Below are 19810 nucleotides of genomic sequence, written 5' to 3' on the forward strand. Positions count from 1 at the left end.
TTTATCATTAGGGTCCCAGTTTGCAATGCTTTGTGTTTGTGAGGTTGCTTTGTCTCTGTTACATACCATTTAGTATGATATTTGTAAAAGCAGTGCAAATTTCAGTGATGTGCCATCTGTTGGAGAACAGAGATTTGTCAAAGCAGCACTAATTCTTGTGATGTACCATCTGCTGGAGAGCAGAGATTTGTAAAAGCAGTGCTAATTTTTATGATGCACCATTTGTTGGAGAGCAGTGATTTGTAAAAGCAGTGTTAATTTTTGCCATATCCTTCTTCTTCTCCTGCTGTGCCCCCCTTATGGCTCACGTCTCAGCTACACACATCACTGCCAGTCCTACCATTGTCTTCAAAACCTCACCTTTAACCTTCAGCTTAATTGTTCAATGTCATGATACCCATGAAATCTTCTCCCAGTCGTTCCATCCACACTACACTCTGTGGGTTATCTCTGCATGTAACTTCCCATCTTGGTCTGCCTCCTCCTTCTTCTTCTTCTTCTTCTATGAGGGGTCGATGTGCTTGATCAGCCTTCTCCATTCATTTCAGTTCCCCAGTTAGACCCTTTACTTTCAGATCTTCTTCTACTTTATCCATCCTCCTCCCCTTTGGCCTCCCTTGCTTTCTCTCTCCCACATCTTCATCATGTTTCACTTGTCCATACTGCTTCACCCTACTTTTCAATACTTTCTTAGCTGTCTCTCCCACTTTGGTCGTAATTCTGATTGTCTCGTTTCTTACACTCCACACCTCCATCTCCACATTCTCATTTCTGCCACATCCATCTTCTTCTCCTGCTGTGCCCCCTTACTGCCCAGGTCTCAGCTCCATACATCACTGCTGGTCCTACCACTGTCTTAATAACCCCAACTTTAACCTTCACCTTAATTCTTCAATCACATGATACTCCTGATACCTTCTCCCAGTTGTTCCATTGACACTGCAGTTTGTAAGTTACCTCTACATCTAATTCTCCATCTAGGGCTATCATGTTTTCTTCTTCTTCCTCTCCTTCTTCCTCTTCATCTTTTCCCACTTCTATGTGGGGTCAATGTGCTTGATCAACCTTCACCATACAGCTTGGTCCTGCACCTCCTCGTCAGTCAAGTTCTTTTCTTTCAGATCTTCTTTAACTTTATCCATCCACCTTCACTTTGGCCTCTCTTGCTTTCTCTTCACCATGTCCATCACTCTTCTTCACTTGTCCATACCACTTCACCCTGCTTTCCAGTACTTTCTTAGCTATCTCTCCCACTTTGGTTGTACCTTTGATGGTCTCAGTTCTTACACTCCACACCTCCATATTCACATTCTCATTTCTGCCACATCCACCTTCCTCTCCTGCTGTGCCCCTCTTACTGCCCATGTCTCCTCTCCATACATCATTGCTGGTCCTACCACTGGCTTACAAACCTCACTTTTAACCTTCACTTTAATTCTTCAATCTCATGATACTCCTGATACCTTCTCCCAGTTGTTCCATCCACGCTGCACTTTGTGAGTTATCTGTGCGTGTAACTTTCCATCTTGGTCTTCTTCTTCTTCTTCTTTGGTCTGCCTTGCATTTCTCTTTCTCACATCCATAACCCTTTTGCCCACATCTTCTTTGTCTCTCCTCAGCACATCTCCACACCACTCCACCTTGATTTCCAGTACTTTCTTAGCTATCTCTCCCACTTTGGTTGTTTCATTTCTTATACTCCACAACTCCATCTCCACTTTCTCATTTCTACCACACCCAACTTCTTCTCCTGCTGTGCCCCCTTTACTGCCCATTTTACAGCTCCACATATCATTGCTGGTCCTACCACTGTCTTCAAGTCCTCACCTTTACCCTTTGGTCACACAATACTCCTGATACCTTCTTCCAGTTCCAGTTTTTCCCTCCACACTGCACTCTATGAGTTACCTCTGCATCTAATTCTTTATCTTGGGCTACCACATCATCATCATCATCATCATCATCATCGTCATTATCATCATCTTTTCCCCCTTCTATGTGGAGTCAATGTGCTTGATCAACCTTCACCATACAGCTCGGTCCTACACCTCCTGACCAGTCAAGTTCTTTTCTTTCAGGTCTTCTACTTTATCCATCCACCTCCACTTTGGCCTCCCATGCTTCCTCTTCCCCATGTCCATCACTCTTCATCACATGTCCATACCACTCCACCTTGCTTTCCAGTACTTTCTTAGCTATCTCTCCCACTTTGGTTGTCTGATTTCTTATACACCACAACTCCATCTCCACTTTCTTATTTCTACCACATCCACCTTCTTCTTCTGCTGTGCCCCCTTTACTACCCACTTCTCAACTCCACACATTATTGCTGGTCCTACCACTCTCTTCAAGGCCTCACATTTAACTTTCGGTCACACGATACTCTTGATACCATCTTCCAATTGTTCCATTCCAAACTGCACTCTGTGGGTTATAGCCACATCAAATTCTCCATCTTGGTCCACCACTGATCCTCAATATTTAAACTCCTCCACTCTTTTCAGTTGCTCTCCCTGCTGACTAACTTCTGAATCCTGATCACCACTAAACCTCTGATATTCCATCTTCTTCTTCCTACCTGTCTGTCTTCCAAAGCCCTTCTTCATTCTTCTGTCTTCCTCTCCATTTCCTCTTATCTGGTGCTACACAACACCATGTCATCATCGCTAAGCCTGCACCAGGGGGATTGGTCTTCTACCCCACAACTCCACACCTAACCATAATCAGAACAAAGTTATGGACTTCAAGAAGACCCCTGGTGCAGACCTCCTCTCCCAAGTTGCATTACCTGCTAGGACAGCCTTCTAATTATGAAACTGGTTTGGAATGAAAGCCTGCAGCTGCTGTGGGCCTTGAGAACTGGAGTTGAGTACCCCTGCCCTAAACCCTAATTATGGTGGGCTGGCTCCTCCAGTGTTATGTTCCTCCTGCTGAATCGAGTTGAAGGTTGACATGTTCACATCTCCGCTGGTGAAAGCCACACAGGCTCCTTCACTGAACATCTGATTGATGGGAGTATTTTTCCCTAAAGAGATTATTGCACACTGGGGACCCTTAATAGAGTGGCCAGGATGTGACTGTCACCACGGGCCGAGCAAAACGCATCGCAGTCACAGTCGGCCATGAAGGCATAGTAACGAGTTGCTAAGAGAGGGGGACCGGAAGGCTCAAGCCGCCTGGACAGAATACAATATGTCATTCAGTGCTGCGCCGTCTGAAGTTGAAAGGATTACGTGAGGGGTGGAACGTGCGGCCGGGTCCCCCTGTGTCTTATCATGCTCTGTCACGTGCTGTTACTTCCTGTGGGTGCCTTAATGCCGTTTCTCTTCCTTACCGCAGTGTGCCCGCCATGACAATGCGTTTGCTGCTGAGATTCTCATTGAGAGGGGCTTGAATATGAACCAGCAGGATGAGGATTTGTGGACCGCCCTGCATGTGGCCTGTGCCTGTGACAATGCCGATATTGTGCTGCTGCTTCTGCTGGTAAGCCCTTTTTTTCCCACACTTCCAAATAAAAAAAAAAAAAGGAAAAAGAAAGAAAAAACACACTCAAGTGGGTTGGAGAAACTTCAAACAAGCCGCACTTCTCCTGTGTGCTTTGGCAAACTGACGCTTCTCTCATCTCCTGTTATGACGCTTCTTATCAATGACAAAAAGACCCCATTTGTTGCATGTGCATTTTCTTTAAATATGGTGGTCTGTTTCAGCTTGGCATTGCTATGGTCTCCAAGTCCCACTCACCTCCACCCACCCATCAATCCACTTCCTAAAACTACTTAACGACCAAAGTGAGGCTGAGCTTATCCTGAATTTAATTATGTTTCAGAAGCACAGGTACACACACATGCAGTGCATCCGGAAAGTATTCACAGCACATCACTTTTTCCACATTTTGTTCTGTTACAGCCTTATTCCAAAATGGATTAAATTCATTTTTTTCCTCAGAATTCTACACACAACACCCCATAATGTCAATGTGAAAAAAGTTTACTTGAGGTTTTTGCAAATTTGTTAAAAATTAAAAAACTGAGAAATCCCATGTACATAAGTATTCACAGTCTTTGCTCAATACTTTGTCGATGCCCCTTTGGCAGCAATTCCAGCCTCAAGTCTTTTTGAATATGATGCCACAAGCTTGGCACACCTATCCTTGGCCAGTTTCGCCCATTCCTCTTTGCAGCACCTCTCAAGCTCCATCAGGTTGGATGGGAAGTGTCAGTTCACAGCCATTTTAAGATCTCTCCAGAGATGTTCAATCAGATTCAAGTCTGGGCTCTGACTCCAATGAAGCTGCAGAAACATCTCAAGGATGATCAGGGGAAACAGGATGAACCTGAGCTCAATTATGAGCTTCATGGCAAAGGCTGTGAATACTTATGTACATGTGCTTTCCCAATTCTTTTATTTTTAATAAATTTGCAAAAACCTCAAGTAAACTTTTTTCACATTGTCATTATGGGGTGTTGTGTGTAGAATTCTGAGGAAAAAAATGAATTTAATCCATTTTGGAATAAGGCTGTAACATAACAAAATGTGGAAAAAGTGATGCGCTGTGAATACTTTCCGGATGCACTGTATATCACATATACTGTATAAACTCAAAAACACATCCAACAGGGCTTGACTAAGGTAAACTCTGGGTTTGCTGTTGCTAATGGTATCATTTCTTTCACCCCCATTGCCCCGAGAAGAAGCACCCAATCAGGGCTCACTAACACTGATAGTAATGCCCTGAGTAAGCCACGCTCCTTCCGGTTTGGGACATCATTAAAATAGACAGCACCTCGTAAGATGGTGTATCACTGGCGACCTGCAATTGAGTCCAAGTGAGCTCCTTAGTGAAACCCTCGAAACCTTAAACACGGTAGAAATCCACATTGGCTGATCTTATTGTGCGGCTGCAGACCCTATTGTTTACTTTTGTGTCAATTACGCAGTGACCACTGGGTTAGTACCCCAATGATTTTTATAATTCTGAACTGCTACCCCTACTGCTATTGTGTGTATATATATATATATATATATATATATATATATATATATATATATTACCTTATATAGATACAGTATATATATATTGTAAACGCTAGGGGTCACTTTTGACCCGTTAATCCCAATAGACAGATGCACGGGACACAGGATTAAAGCACAAAAGAACATATTTAATTGTATTTCTTCTAGGAATAGTGCCCTAAGCACCACAGCCACCACTAATACAGGCAAATAAACACAATAATAATCACAATAAAGCACAATTCTCTCCCCCACACCTCCCAGCAAGCATTGGCTACTACCTCCTGACTCTGGCTCCTCTGGTCCTTTTACAGCTCCTCCTGGCGGCACCCACAGTACTCAACAAGGCTGAGAAACCGAAGTTCAAGTCCCAGGATGCCCTGCAGGAATCCGGGGCACCGCTACACTCCAGGGGAGCTGCCATCTAGCATTTTGGAGGCAGTAGTGTCCAAAAATATCTGCCTTCCCCCATCCTTCCATCCTTTGAGCGTCCCAGCTGGGTTGAGCTGCCGGCTGTTCCTCACAAAACATATATATATATATATATATATTATTATATGTATTTATATATACATATATATATATATACAGTGGTGTGAAAAACTATTTGCCCCCTTCCTGATTTCTTATTCTTTTGCATGTTTGTCACACAAAATGTTTCTGATCATCAAACACATTTAACCATTAGTCAAATTTAACACAAGTAAACACAAAATGCAGTTTGTAAATGGTGGTTTTTATTATTTAGGGAGAAAAAAAAATCCAAACCTACATGGCCCTGTGTGAAAAAGTAATTGCCCCCTGAACCTAATAACTGGTTGGGCCACCCTTAGCAGCAATAACTGCAATCAAGCGTTTGCGATAACTTGCAAATGAGTCTATTACAGCGCTCTGGAGGAATTTTGGCCCACTCATCTTTGCAAAATTGTTGTAATTCAGCTTTATTTGAGGGTTTTCTAGCATGAACCGCCTTTTTAAGGTCATGCCATAGCATCTCAATTGGATTCAGGTCAGGACTTTGACTAGGCCACTCCAAAGTCTTCATTTTGTTTTTCTTCAGCCATTCAGAGGTGGATTTGCTGGTGTGTTTTGGGTCATTGTCCTGTTGCAGCACCCAAGATCGCTTCAGCTTGAGTTGACGAACAGATGGCCGGACATTCTCCTTCAGGATTTTTTGGTAGACAGTAGAATTCATGGTTCCATCTATCACAGCAAGCCTTCCAGGTCCTGAAGCAGCAAAACAACCCCAGACCATCACACTACCACCACCATATTTTACTATTGGTATGATGTTCTTTTTCTGAAATGCTGTGTTCCTTTTACGCCAGATGTAACGGGACATTTGCCTTCCAAAAAGTTCAACTTTTGACTCATCAGTCCACAAGGTATTTTCCCAAAAGTCTTGGCAATCATTGAGATGTTTCTTAGCAAAATTGAGACGAGCCCTAATGTTCTTTTTGCTTAACAGTGGTTTGCGTCTTGGAAATCTGCCATGCAGGCAGTTTTTGCCCAGTCTCTTTCTTATGGTGGAGTCGTGAACACTGACCTTAATTGAGGCAAGTGAGGCCTGCAGTTCTTTAGACGTTGTCCTGGGGTCTTTTGTGATCTCTCGGATGAGTCGTCTCTGCGTTCTTGGGGTAATTTTGGTCGGCCGGCCACTCCTGGGAAGGTTCACCACTGTTCCATGTTTTTGCCATTTGTGGATAATGGCTCTCACTGTGGTTCGCTGGAGTCCCAAAGCTTTAGAAATGGCTTTATAACCTTTACCAGACTTATAGATCTCAATTACTTCTGTTCTCATTTGTTCCTGAATTTCTTTGGATCTTGGCATGATGTCTAGCTTTTGAGGTGCTTTTGGTCTACTTCTCTGTGTCAGGCAGCTCCTATTTAAGTGATTTCTTGATTGAAACAGGTGTGGCAGTAATCAGGCCTGGGGGTGGCTACGGAAATTGAACTCAGGTGTGATACACCACAGTTAGGTTATTTTTTAACAAGGGGGCAATTACTTTTTCACACAGGGCCATGTAGGTTTGGATTTTTTTTCTCCCTAAATAATAAACACCTTCATTTAAAAACTGCATTTTGTGTTTACTTGTGTTATATTTGACTAATGGTTAAATGTGTTTGATGATCAGAAACATTTTGTGTGACAAACATGCAAAAGAATAAGAAATCAGGAAGGGGGCAAATAGTTTTTCACACAACTGTATATATATATATATATATATATATATATATATATATATATATATATATATATATATATATTGTGGAAGATGACCCGGACACAGACAGGCGGACACATTCACATCACCCAGCACACGTTTATTTATACTACTCATATTTACATAAGTGCACCACAAACCCCTAAAGTCCCCAAAGTCCATGCCAACTCTTCAAATGCCTTTTCCTTCTTCAGGCTGCCTCCTTGCCTTCTCCAAGACCTTGTCCTTCCTTCTCTCCCGACTCTAGCCCCTGAATGGAGGGAGGTGGACCATTTTATAATGACTCGGATGTGCTCCAGGTGCCTCCCGACAATCTTCCGCCAGCACTCCCCAGTTTGGCGGAAATGCCGGCTGCGCACCCGGAAGTACTCTGGGTGTCCCCGATCCTCATCCCACCAGCACTTCTAGGTGTGGCAGAAGTGCTGAGGTCCAGGGCTCCCAAGGCATTGGGGCACCCCCTGGCGGTGACCACTGGCCCCTATAGGGTTGAGCTTCAAAGCTCTGCACCCGTGGTCCCCATAGCTGCCAGGGCGGTTGCCCCCACATGGTCTGGGGAAGGCGTAAGCCCTCCTCCGGTCCTCCGGGGCGTCCCAGCTGGGTCTCCCCCCCAGCTACCTGTGACAATATATATACTGTATATATATCCATCCATCCATTTTCCAACCTGCTGAATCCGAACACAGGGTCACGGGGGTCTGCTGGAGCCAATCCCAGCCAACACAGGGCACAAGGCAGGAACCAATCCCGGGCAGGGTGCCAATCCACTGCAGATATATATATATATATATATTGTAAATAAATATATATAATGTGTGTGTATATATATATGTGTATATGTATGTCTATATATATATATATATATATATATATATATATATATATGTATGTATACAGTCATATGAAAAAGTTTGAGAACCCCTCTTAATTCTTTGGATTTTTGTTTCTCATTGGCTGAACTTCCTTTTAATATCTGACATGCCTTATGGACACAGTAGTATTTCAGCAGTGACATTAAGTTTATTGGATTAACAGAAAATATGCAATATACATCATAACAAAATTAGACAGGTGCATAAATGTGGGCACCCCAACAGAGATATGACATCAATACTTAGTTGAGCCTCCTTTTGCTAATCTAACAGCCTCTAGACGCTGTCCTCCTATAGCCTCTGATGAGTGTCTGATTCTGGATGGAGGTATTGTTGACCATTCTTCATACAAAATCTCTCCAGTTCAGTTCAATTTGATGGACAGCCTGCTTCAAATCATCCCATAGATTTTCGATGATATTCAAGTCAGGGGACTGTGATGGCCATTCCAGAACATTGTACTTCTCCCTCTCCATGAATGCCTTTGTAGATTTCGATCTGTGTTTTGGGTCATTGTCTTGTTGGAATATCCAACCCCTGCATAACTTCAACTTTGTGACTGATGCTTGAACATTATCCTGAAGAATTTGTTGATATTGGGTTGAATTCATCTGACCCTCGACTTTAACAAGGGCCCCAGTCCCTGAACTAGTCACACAGCCACACAGCATGAAGGAACCTCCCCCAGATCTGACAGTAGGTATCAAGTGTTTTTCTTGGAATGCGGTGTTCTTCTTCCGCCATGCAAAGCGCTTTTTGTTCTAACCAAATAACTCAATTGTTGTTTTATCAGTCCAAAGCACTTTGTTCCAAAATGAATCTGCCTTGTCTAAATGAGCATTGGCATACAACAAGTGACTCTGTTTGAGGCGTGAGTGCAGAAAGGGCTTCTTTCTCATCACCCTGCCATACAGATGTTCTTTGTGCAAATTGTGCTGAATTGTAGAATGATGTCCAGATACACCATCTGCAGCCAGATGTTCTTGCAGGTCTTTGGAGGTGATCTTTGTGTTGTCTGTCACCATTCTCACAATCCTGCCCATATGCCGCTCCTGTATTTTTCTTGGCCTGCCAGACCTGCTGGGTTTAACAGCAACTGTGCTTGTGGCCTTCCATTTCCTGATTCCATTCCTTACAGTTGAAACTGACAGTTTAAACCTCTGAGATGGCTTTTTGTAGCCTTCCCCTAAACTAGGAGACTCAACAATCTTTGTGTTCAGATCTTTGGAAAGTTGCTTTGAGGATCCCATGCTGTCATTCTTCAGAGGAGAGTGAAAGGGAAGCCCAACTTGTAATTGACCACCTTAAATACCTTTATATCTCCTGATGGACACACCTGTCTATGAAGTTCAAGGCTTAACGAGCTCATCAACCAACCAATCAGCATTGAGCAGTGACAGGCATTCAAATCAGCACAATGACAATGGACCCACATTTGTGCACAGCCAGTTTTTCACATTTGATTTCATTTCATACAACTAAATACTGCGTCACTAAAAATCTTTGTTTGTAAAACACCGCAGTACTCAGATGTTCTTAGGAAATGAAAGACATACCACTGTTATCTTTATTGTTGAAAGGAGAGTCAATTATTATGCAGGCTGAGAAGGGTTCCCAAACTTTTTCATATGACTGTATATATTTATATATATATTGTGAAGGATGGCCGGCCATATATTCCGGCCCACACCTCCAACCCGCCAGGTGGAGCCCTCCCAGCAGCATGGAGGTTCCCAGAATTCCAGCAGGGCTGTTTATAAAACTACAAGGTCCATGAGGCCCTGCTGGACACAATGGGGACCACCAGGAGCTGCTGTAGGGATGCTTGGGGAGTGCTACGTGCCCTATAACTCGGAAGTACGTCCTGGTTACATGAACAGTAGCAACGACGTGCTTCCGGGATGAAGAATAGGACTTTGTATCTGACCCGGAAGTGATAAGGAATCACATGCACTGTAGGGTGGATTCACTTCCGGGTCAGGACATATAAAAGGATCAAGGGAAATCCCAGACACTGAGTTGAGCTGGGAGGAAGGGTGGCTAAGTGTCTGGGAGAGGAGGAGTGAGAATTGTATTATTGTTGATTAATTAGAGTATTGTATATTGTTTATGAGTAGTGTGGAGTGGAGGGTGCTTGGTGCACATTTTTATAATAAAAAGAGCAAGTCTTGGACCTTTACCTGGTGTTTGGCGTGGTACCTGAGGGTTCAAGAGGACGATAGCGCCCTCTACTGTTACAATATATATATATATATATATATATATATATATATATATATATATATATATATATATTGTGTGACATGGCCCGCCTTTTATCCCGGTCAATACCCCCAAACTGCCAGGTGGAGTCCTGCCTACAACATAGAGGTGCCCAGAGTTCCAGCAGGGCATCATGGACAGTGGAGTTTTTCATCACAGCCCTGCTGGATACCAAAGGAACCTCCAGGGGACACTGCAGGAAGGCCCAGAGACTATTATGTGCCCTATAACCCGGAAGTACGTCGTAGTCATAGCGACAGGAAGAATGACGTGCTTCCGGGGTGAAGAAGAAGAGTTTTTATCTGACCCGGAAGTGTTCCAGGTCACGTGGACATAGAGGGCGAAACACTTCCCGGTCAAGGACTATAAAAGGACTATGGGAAGTCCCAGACGTCGAGCTGAGCTGGGTGGAAGGGTGGCAACGCGTCTGGGAGTGAGGAGGATTGTATTAATTGATTATTGTAGTGATTATTGATTTATGAGTATTGTGGAGTAGAGGGTGCTTTGTGCACTGTATGGTCCAAATAAATCAAATTATTGGACTTTTACCTGGTGTCTGGAGTCAAGTCAGAGGGTTCAAGAGGACGACAGCGCCCTCTATCTGTCACAATATATATGTATATGGGTATTTTCAAGACCGTTTCTACCCCTGACTGACAGTGGGCAGTCCACTTGGTTGGCACTATATCTAATCGTGTTCATGTCTGACGGGAGACTGACCCCCACATGGGGAGAAAAGCACGTGGCCATGGCATTTCTGCCAATCAACAGCTACCCTCTAAAATACACATACAGTAGCTGTGATCTCTCTCTCAAAAACATCAAACGTTACTCCTTAACAATCTGTAGATTATAATGTCTGCTGAACAAACAAGAATCGCTAGATAAGGGAAGGCAAGGTACGCTCAAACACGTGGCAAGAGGTAGAGTGACTCAAACGGAGGCTGGCACATGAGTCATGAGGAGGGACCCATGGGAAAACATCCCACAGCCCACAGCCACAAAGTAAATCGGTACCGCAAGCGAACAATGATACTTCAATCAACCAGAATGTTCAAGCAAATTATAGAGAAAAACCCGATCAAAATCCGTTATGTAGTTCTCTCATGAAAAGCAGACAGACATACAGACAGACGTACAGACGCTGGATTTTATATATATATATATATAAATTGTTCCTCAAGCGTGTCAGAGATCAAATTCCAGGCTCATCAGAGGTATACAATGCCACTCCAGGATGAGAGGGTGCTGTTACTAACAGTATCACCTGCATCTCTAAGAACACGCCCAGTGAGGGCAACTGACTCCGCCCCTTCAGAGCCAGGTCCTATAGAGCTGGGTGTCAATGGAAGGAGGCGTCTCATTTTGTCTCTAGCCAGACTGGAAGATGGAGCTCAACTGAGCAACATTTATAAAGCGAGAAAAAGAGAAGGCAATGGCCTACATTTCTATTGTTTGACGCCATCATGCGTTTGCTTTATTTTCAGTTTATTTGCTGAATTAAACGGGACGTCCCAGCTGGTGTTACATCACTTTTTTTGGTCCACATTTGACCACTAAACACATAAATATACACACACACATGTATTCTTAAATATATACTAATTTGTTAATGTTTAAATGTACTGTATGTTTGTGTGCAGATATTTATACTTCATCTTATTTTATTTTTATATCTGTAAATCAGCTGAGCTATTTCTTTGTGATGGGCATTATATTAGAACACTTTTAACTGCGTGTTGATATTTTCATCTCATTATTTATTTTCATGTCCTGCTTTGATGTGTTGTATGATGCAGGCCGGAGCAAATGTGCTGCTGCAGGACATCAATGGCAATATTCCACTGGACTACGCCGTGGAAGGCACCGAGTCCTGTTATATTCTTCTAAGACATCTTGAAGACAACGGTAAGCACATTCATCATCAGTAGAAGATATAGGGTCAATCATGGAGAGACCCATTCAGGGAGGTGGGGCATGGTTGAGACCCAGAGGGTGTAGTGGACAATATGGGTGACAAGCCAGGGAAAAGATCTTTCTAGAAACTGTCTTGAGAGATGGGAATTGAGTCTTTGGAATGCCATTTCCATTATGGTGTGTGGGGCACATCAGAGAAGAATGTTTGTCCCGGTCTTCTCTATTTTAAGGGTGGCATAATAAATTATGAGTGATACTGTGCATATTGTGAATGATTGGAGTTTCATCCTGTTTGCTTTGCCTTTGGATGACTCTTTAGATTCCTGCTTTGGTACTTTGTTTGCTTTGGATTGCCTTACTGTTTTAGGTGACTCCATTCTGATCTACTGAGCTTCATTCTTTTTGAAAAGCATTTTTGTGAGAATAAATCTTTTACTTAATGAAGATTCAACAAGGCCTTTTTTATTTTTAGCTGGGGTTTTAGATGGGATTTCCCCCTCTACTGGGTATTTTTGGATATGTTTTTGGGGCTCCTAGTCGTAACAACTCTGTACTGCATAATAATATTCATTTGAGTACATTAATGCTTATATGTATTAGGTAGTTTAACCACAAGGGGGCACCAAAGCACACACACAGTAATACCCAATACGATTCCAGATTCAAATAAATACCCTCTTCATAAGAACACCAGCAAAAATACACAGTTCTCTCCTTCCTCCTCCTAAAGAGTGCCGCCCACTGCCTCTCAACTCTCATTCCTCTAAGTGCGGCAGCAGTTGGATTCCTTTAAAAGTCGACCCGGGGACTGCTTCTGGTCTCCTGTCCAACTTGTCCGGGGTTGTGAGGAAACCAGGCAGTCCTCTCCCAGCTGGGTACCCAAAGACCATCAACAGGGATACTTTTCTGGACTTCAAATCCCATGCCACCCTTCGGATGTCCTGATCAGGTTTAGAACACTGCCACCTATTGTTTGGGGGAATGATCTGCATGCCAAGCATGCCCATTCATTCAGTTTATCTATTATGGCCTCCTGGCCAGGCAGGAATCTTTCCTTTATCTTGGCTAGGATACCTGTCCTCCCTTCCTGGCACCTACAGTACACAAATACATGTAGTATAAAAGGAACGTGAAACTGAGTCAAATGAACAATTTGAATAGTATTTAACAACAAGGTCCGTGGAGACTCCTGACTGACCTCATCTGTCAACCTGTCCAGGGCCAATGCAAAGAGAAAAGGGCTCAGAGCCGATCTTTGATGTAATGCCACTCTCACCTTGAACCAGGCTGCCATTCCCAACACACAACTCACCGCAGTCACACTGCCCTCATACACATCCTCCACCACCCTTTCTGCTACTCCCAACTCCCTCATTCAGTACCATAACTCCTCTCTTTCTCGAAGTCCACAAACACGCAACGTGATTCCTTCTGACCCTCTCTGTACTTCTCCATTTTAAAGCAAACATCATATTTGTTGTACTTTTTCCAGGCATGGAACCATATTGCTGCTCACGGATCGCCACCTCTCCGCTCAGCGTAGCATTCATCGCTCTTTCCCATATCTTCATGGTGTGGCTGATTAGCTTTGTACCCCTGTAGTTACCACAGCTCTGCACATCTCCCGTATTCTCCACTCCTCAGGCATCTTCTCACTTTTCAAGATTTGGTTAAACAATCTAGTTAGAAACTCTACTGCCATCTCACCTAAACATCTCCATGCCTCCATTGGTATGTCGTTTGGGACAACTGCTTTTCCACTTTTCATCCTCTTCATAGCTTCCCTCAACTCAGCCTTGCTGATCGCCAGTACTTCGTGATTTACTACATATCTCACACCTACACTATCTCTCATCTAGACATATGTATATATGATAGCTGTGTAAGCCCGTGCTGTAAAAAGACTGGGATTTTAGAAACTATTGAAATGGTTAAAAAAGATTGAAATGTAAAGATGTCAGGTAAATGAAAGGACGTTTATATATAAGACTAGGGGGCTTTGCCCCCTGCTCACTTTGCTTGCCAACCCTCCCGACCTGCGCTAAGCACCAGCCACTTCACGTCTCTGCCGCTCACATATGTGGATTTCACTTTCACTAAATAACAAATCTTTTAATAGGCCTCTTCATTGGGAAGAAACACTACTTCTCCCAGATGGTAACACAAATTAGACGATCTACAAGTCACCGACTTAAAGTTTAAATCCGAACAATATCTACATACTTCTGTCATATCACCTACGTCCATATAGTCGATCTCTTCTCGCTTTTACCTTATCGTCAATATTGCATTGAATTTTGATTTCGTGTTTGGACTTACATCGTGACAACACAACGTATAACTGCCCGTGAGTGAATCTCGTTTCTTTCTCTCTACACGATCTGCGTCTGACAATAGGATTCACACAAATGAGAAATGATTGAGCCGTGGGCGTGGCTGTAAATGTTTTAGATGTGGGCGGGACTTTTCCAAATCTCAGTGCATAAAGTCTTGTCTCGCGGGACTAGAAATTTTCCTTCACGGGATTTCACTTTCACCAAACAATAAATCTTTTAATTCTCGCGGTTAGGCCTCTTCATTGAGAAGAAACACTACTTCTCCCTGATGGCAACACGAATTAGACGATCTACAAGTCACCGACTTAAAGTTTAAATCCGAACAATATCTACATACTTCTGTCATATCACCTATGTCCATATAGTCGATCTCTTCTCGCTTTTACCTTATCGTCAATATCGCATTGAATATTGATTTCGTGTTTAGACCTACATCGTGACAACGCAACGTATAACTGCCCGTGAGTGAATCTCGTTTCTTTCTCTCTACACGATCTGCGTCTGACAATAGCATTCACACAAATGAGAAATGATTGAGCCGTGGGCGTGGCTGTAAATGTTTTAGATGTGGGCGGGACTTTTCCAAATCTCAGTGCATAAAGTCTTGTCTCACGGGACTTGAAATTTTCCTTCATTTTCTACAACCTCTTATCTCAATGGGCCAGAAAACCAGAATAAGAACATTTATACATTTATTGTACACTAGGGGGCTTCACCCCCTGCTCGCTTCGCTCGCCAACCCCGCCGGCCTGCACTACGCACCAGTCACTTCACATCTCATGTGGATTTCACTTTCACCAAACAACAAATCTTTTAATTCTCGCGGTTAGGCCTCTTCATTGGGAAGAAACACTAGTTCTCCCTGATGGCAACACAAATTAAACGATCTACCAGTCTCCAACTTAAAGTTTAAATCCAAACGATATATTCGATCTCTTTTCACTGTTCCGCTATTTCACCATTTGTTTGCACTAATGCTATCTTTACTATAATTTTTTTGAGACTTTCGTATTTTCGTACTTCCATTATCTCTAACCTGCTCTGCATGTGTATCGCACCAATGTTTTTGAATTCTTTATGACATTCTACTTTGTTATCTACTCTTTGTCTTTCATTTCCGGCCCCGGGCCTGGTTAAATCTCTTGGTACAAAGTCTCGTCTCACGGGACGTGAAAGCATCTCTCTGAAAAAGTCTCGTCTCGTCCCAGGATTTTTTTTATTATAATAGAGAGATGTGCTAGCTGTGTAAGCCCAAGCTGTCAAGAGCACGGGGTCCTAGAAACTATTGAAATCGTCAAAAAAAAATTGAAATGTAGAGATGTCAGGTAATTGAAAGGAACGACTCTGGGCGTCTCTCTCCTAGGAGGATTCGTTTTGCCAACATGTTCGCCTCGCTTGTGTATTAGCGGCTAAGTGAGTTTTTCTTTTCTTGGCAGTTTCACTTCGGCGACAGAGTCGCTTTCTTTGAGCTTCATGCTGTAGCCTCGCACTTCCGGGCCAGACAGACAGACACGCACACACTTCCTCACGTAGACGTTTATATATAAGACTAGGGGGCTTCACCCCCTGCTCGCTTCGCTTGTAAACCCCCCCCAGCCTGCACTACACGCCAGCCACTTCACGTCTCTGTTGCTCACGTATGTGGATTTCACTTTCACCAAACAACAAATCTTTTAATTCTCGTGGATAGGCCTTTAATATGGAAGAAACACTACTTTTCCTTGATGGCAACACGAATTAGACGATCTACAAGTCTCCGAGTTTAAATTTGAACAATATATTCGATCTCGTTTCGCTGTTCCGTTATTTCACCGAGTAATAATTTCCATTTGTTTGCGCTAATGCTATCTTTACTATCCTTTTTTTGAGACTTTCAAATTTTCGTACTTCCGTTATCTCTGCATGTGTATCGCGCCAACGTTTTTGAATTCTTTACGACATTCTACTTTGTCTTCTACTCTTTGTCTTTTATTTCCGGCCCTGGGCCTGGTTAAATCTCTTGGTACAAAGTCTCGTCTCACGGGACGTGAATGTATCTCTCTGAGAAAGTCTTGTCTCGTCCCAGGCTAAAAAGTCTCGTCTCGTCCCAGGATTTTTTTTATTATAATAGAGAGATATATATAACAGTACTGATATAGATTGACACAGCAAATGATACCAATAATAATAATAATAAGCTTCAGCTGCAAAAAGAGCTTCTGCTATCAAGGGCTGAGGGGCTGCCAATCAGACGGAGATTCGGTTTAAAATGAGCGTCATTCCATTTGCAGGTGTGGATGTCAACTCTCTGCAGCACATGAAGGTCCAGCGGCCGTCCACCATGTTATCAGATGTCAGACTCCTACTAGCAGCTGGTGGGAGCGTCAACCAGAGGAATGAAGAAGGTGTCACTCTGGTAAGAGGATCCCGTCACGGCTTGACTCTAGGGGCGACGTGTTAAGTGTCGGCAGTTACCAACTGGTGCTTACAAGTCGAGTTGAGTTACAAGGGGCAGGAGTATGCTATGGAGGGGGGCCGTGATGTAAAAATGTTGGCAGCAGCTGCTTTTCAGAGTTGTGTGGGTACATTTTGTGGTCGAATGCCAAGCTGGTCTGTCCAGCGAGGCGGCGAGGCCCTTGTGATTAATGATGCTGTCCTCCTCTACCTACAGCTGCATATGGCCTGCGCCAGCAACTATAAAGAAGTGGCGTCGCTGCTTTTGGACAATGGAGCGGATCCACAGATTGCTGATAACAACCACTGGACGCCCCTCCATCTGGCAGCAAAATATGGCCAGGTAAATATTGACACTTTAAAAAGAGAAAAGTTACGATCATCCATGTGTAACATCTTCTATCTATCTATTTATCTACAAAAAACAATTCTTTATTTCTATGCCATCATTTTGGGTACTGAAGGAACGAAAAAAAAAAAAAAAAAACAAAAGGTGTCCCTTCTTGAGCAGTGCCAGCTGTTGCTATGCCAACCACAGAATGATTGATTTACTAAAAATGAGTCTGCGATTACCAGCAAGGGCGCCCGTTAGTGTGATGAATCGGGGCCACGGAAGTCTGGTGCCTTGCTTGTCTTGATAGCTCAGTGAGTGAGTCTCTTTTATTCTCTCTCAGCGAGCTTCTAATCAAGCCGTCCCGTCCCCGTATGCTTCTGCTGTACTTTTATTTCAAATATTGATTGTGTTTTTATATAGCGCCCTTCAACATGAACAGGCACTGCATGCTCTACTGATGTAAACTTCACTTTAAGTACATTCAGTTTATTCTTACAGAGTGGATGTTCACCTAAACACAGTATAAAATATTAATAACATTTTCATAAATATAGCAACATATAACATTCTTAAATCCACTTAAACAAGTTAATTGGGGATGGGGATGGTGTTGAAGCCCATTCTGGACATAAGACAGGAACCAATTTGATGGGGTGGGGGGGGGGTGGTCCATTACAGGACCTGCTCAATGGACACATCAACATGGAGACACATCAGTGGGACATGAACGGAGGACTGAAGGACTGAGGCCCCTCGAAAGAGAAGACACTCAGACACCAGGAGAACATTAGATTAGATTAAATTAAATAAACATTAATCTCATGGGGACATTCAGAGTTCCAAACATGCAAACTTCACACAAGCTTGGATTAGAGGAGCTAATCTATCAAGCAGTAATGTGGCTGTGTCTGTCTATCTGTCTATCTGTACTGGGGTGAACGGTAAGGCAGAAAAGATCCCAAAATAGTTGTGCTGCCAACTGAGCAAACATCATTTAATTTCAATTAAAGAAAAAAAAAGAAAATGACCAAGAAGCCAACAGCTTCTTATTGCCCTCTGCTGGTGTTTCAAGGTATGGCTGATCAGGAGCTGGTCAGGTCCAAATAAGACACCACCTTCTGAGCAGGTCTCCCTTTTATATCAGCCAGAGATCAAGAGACAGGGCGTTCCTGGCTCCGTTTGACCTCAAAGAGAGGTTTCTAGCATGCATCATATCCCTATCCACCCACCCCAGGGTGGTACCACATACCTTGAAGGTGACCATCAGGCACGCATGTGTGACTCTATCTATCTATCTATCTATCTATCTATCTATCTATCTATCTATCTATCTATCTATCTATCTATCTATCTATCTATCTATCTATCTATCTATCTATTATATAGTGCCTGTCATATCTATCTATCTATCTATCTATCTATCTATCTATCTATCTATCTATCTATCTATCTATCTATCTATCTATCTATCTATCTATCTATCTATTATATAGTGCCTTTCATATCTATCTATCTATCTATCTATCTATCTATCTATCTATCTATCTATCTATCTATCTATCTATCTATCTATCTATCTATTATATAGTGCCTTTCATATCTATCTATCTATCTATCTATCTATCTATCTATCTATCTATCTATCTATCTATCTATCTATCTATCTATCTATCTATTATATAGTGCCTTTCATATATCTATCTATCTATCTATCTATCTATCTATCTATCTATCTATCTATCTATCTATCTATCTATCTATCTATCTATCTATCTATCATATAGTGCCTTTCATATCTATCTATCTATCTATCTATCTATCTATCTATCTATCTATCTATCTATCTATCTATCTATCTATCTATCTATCTATCTATCTATTATATAGTGCCTGTCATATCTATCTATCTATCTATCTATCTATCTATCTATCTATCTATCTATCTATCTATCTATCTATCTATCTATTATATAGTGCCTTTCATATCTATCTATCTATCTATCTATCTATCTATCTATCTATCTATCTATCTATCTATCTATCTATTATATAGTGCCTTTCATATCTATCTATCTATCTATCTATCTATCTATCTATCTATCTATCTATCTATCTATCTATCTATCTATCTATCTATCTATCTATCTATTATATAGTGCCTTTCATATCTATCTATCTATCTATCTATCTATCTATCTATCTATCTATCTATCTATCTATCTATCTATCTATCTAGATAGATAGATAGATAGATAGATAGATACTTTATTAATCCCAATGGGAAATTCACATTCTTCAGCAGCAGCATACTGATACAATAAATAATATTAAATTAAAGAATGATAATAATGCAGGTGAAAAACAGACAATAACTTTGTATAATGTTAAATGTTAACGTTTACCCCCCGGGTGGAATTAAAG

General features: G+C 42.3%; 1 protein-coding gene across 2 annotated transcripts in view; it reads left to right on the forward strand.

Moving 5' to 3' along the window:
* The window catches only part of myo16 (myosin XVI), a 774098-nt gene that overhangs the window by 246056 nt on the left and 508232 nt on the right, over window positions 1–19810 (forward strand). For both annotated transcript variants that reach the window (XM_051926297.1, XM_051926296.1), the window contains exons 4-7: window positions 3340–3483; window positions 12169–12277; window positions 16893–17017; window positions 17273–17398. In XM_051926297.1, coding sequence (XP_051782257.1) covers window positions 3340–3483; window positions 12169–12277; window positions 16893–17017; window positions 17273–17398 — 504 coding nt within the window. The remainder of the gene's footprint in view (window positions 1–3339; window positions 3484–12168; window positions 12278–16892; window positions 17018–17272; window positions 17399–19810) is intronic.

The sequence above is a fragment of the Erpetoichthys calabaricus genome, chromosome 4, assembly GCF_900747795.2.
Source record: "Erpetoichthys calabaricus chromosome 4, fErpCal1.3, whole genome shotgun sequence".
Lineage (NCBI taxonomy): Eukaryota > Metazoa > Chordata > Cladistia > Polypteriformes > Polypteridae > Erpetoichthys > Erpetoichthys calabaricus.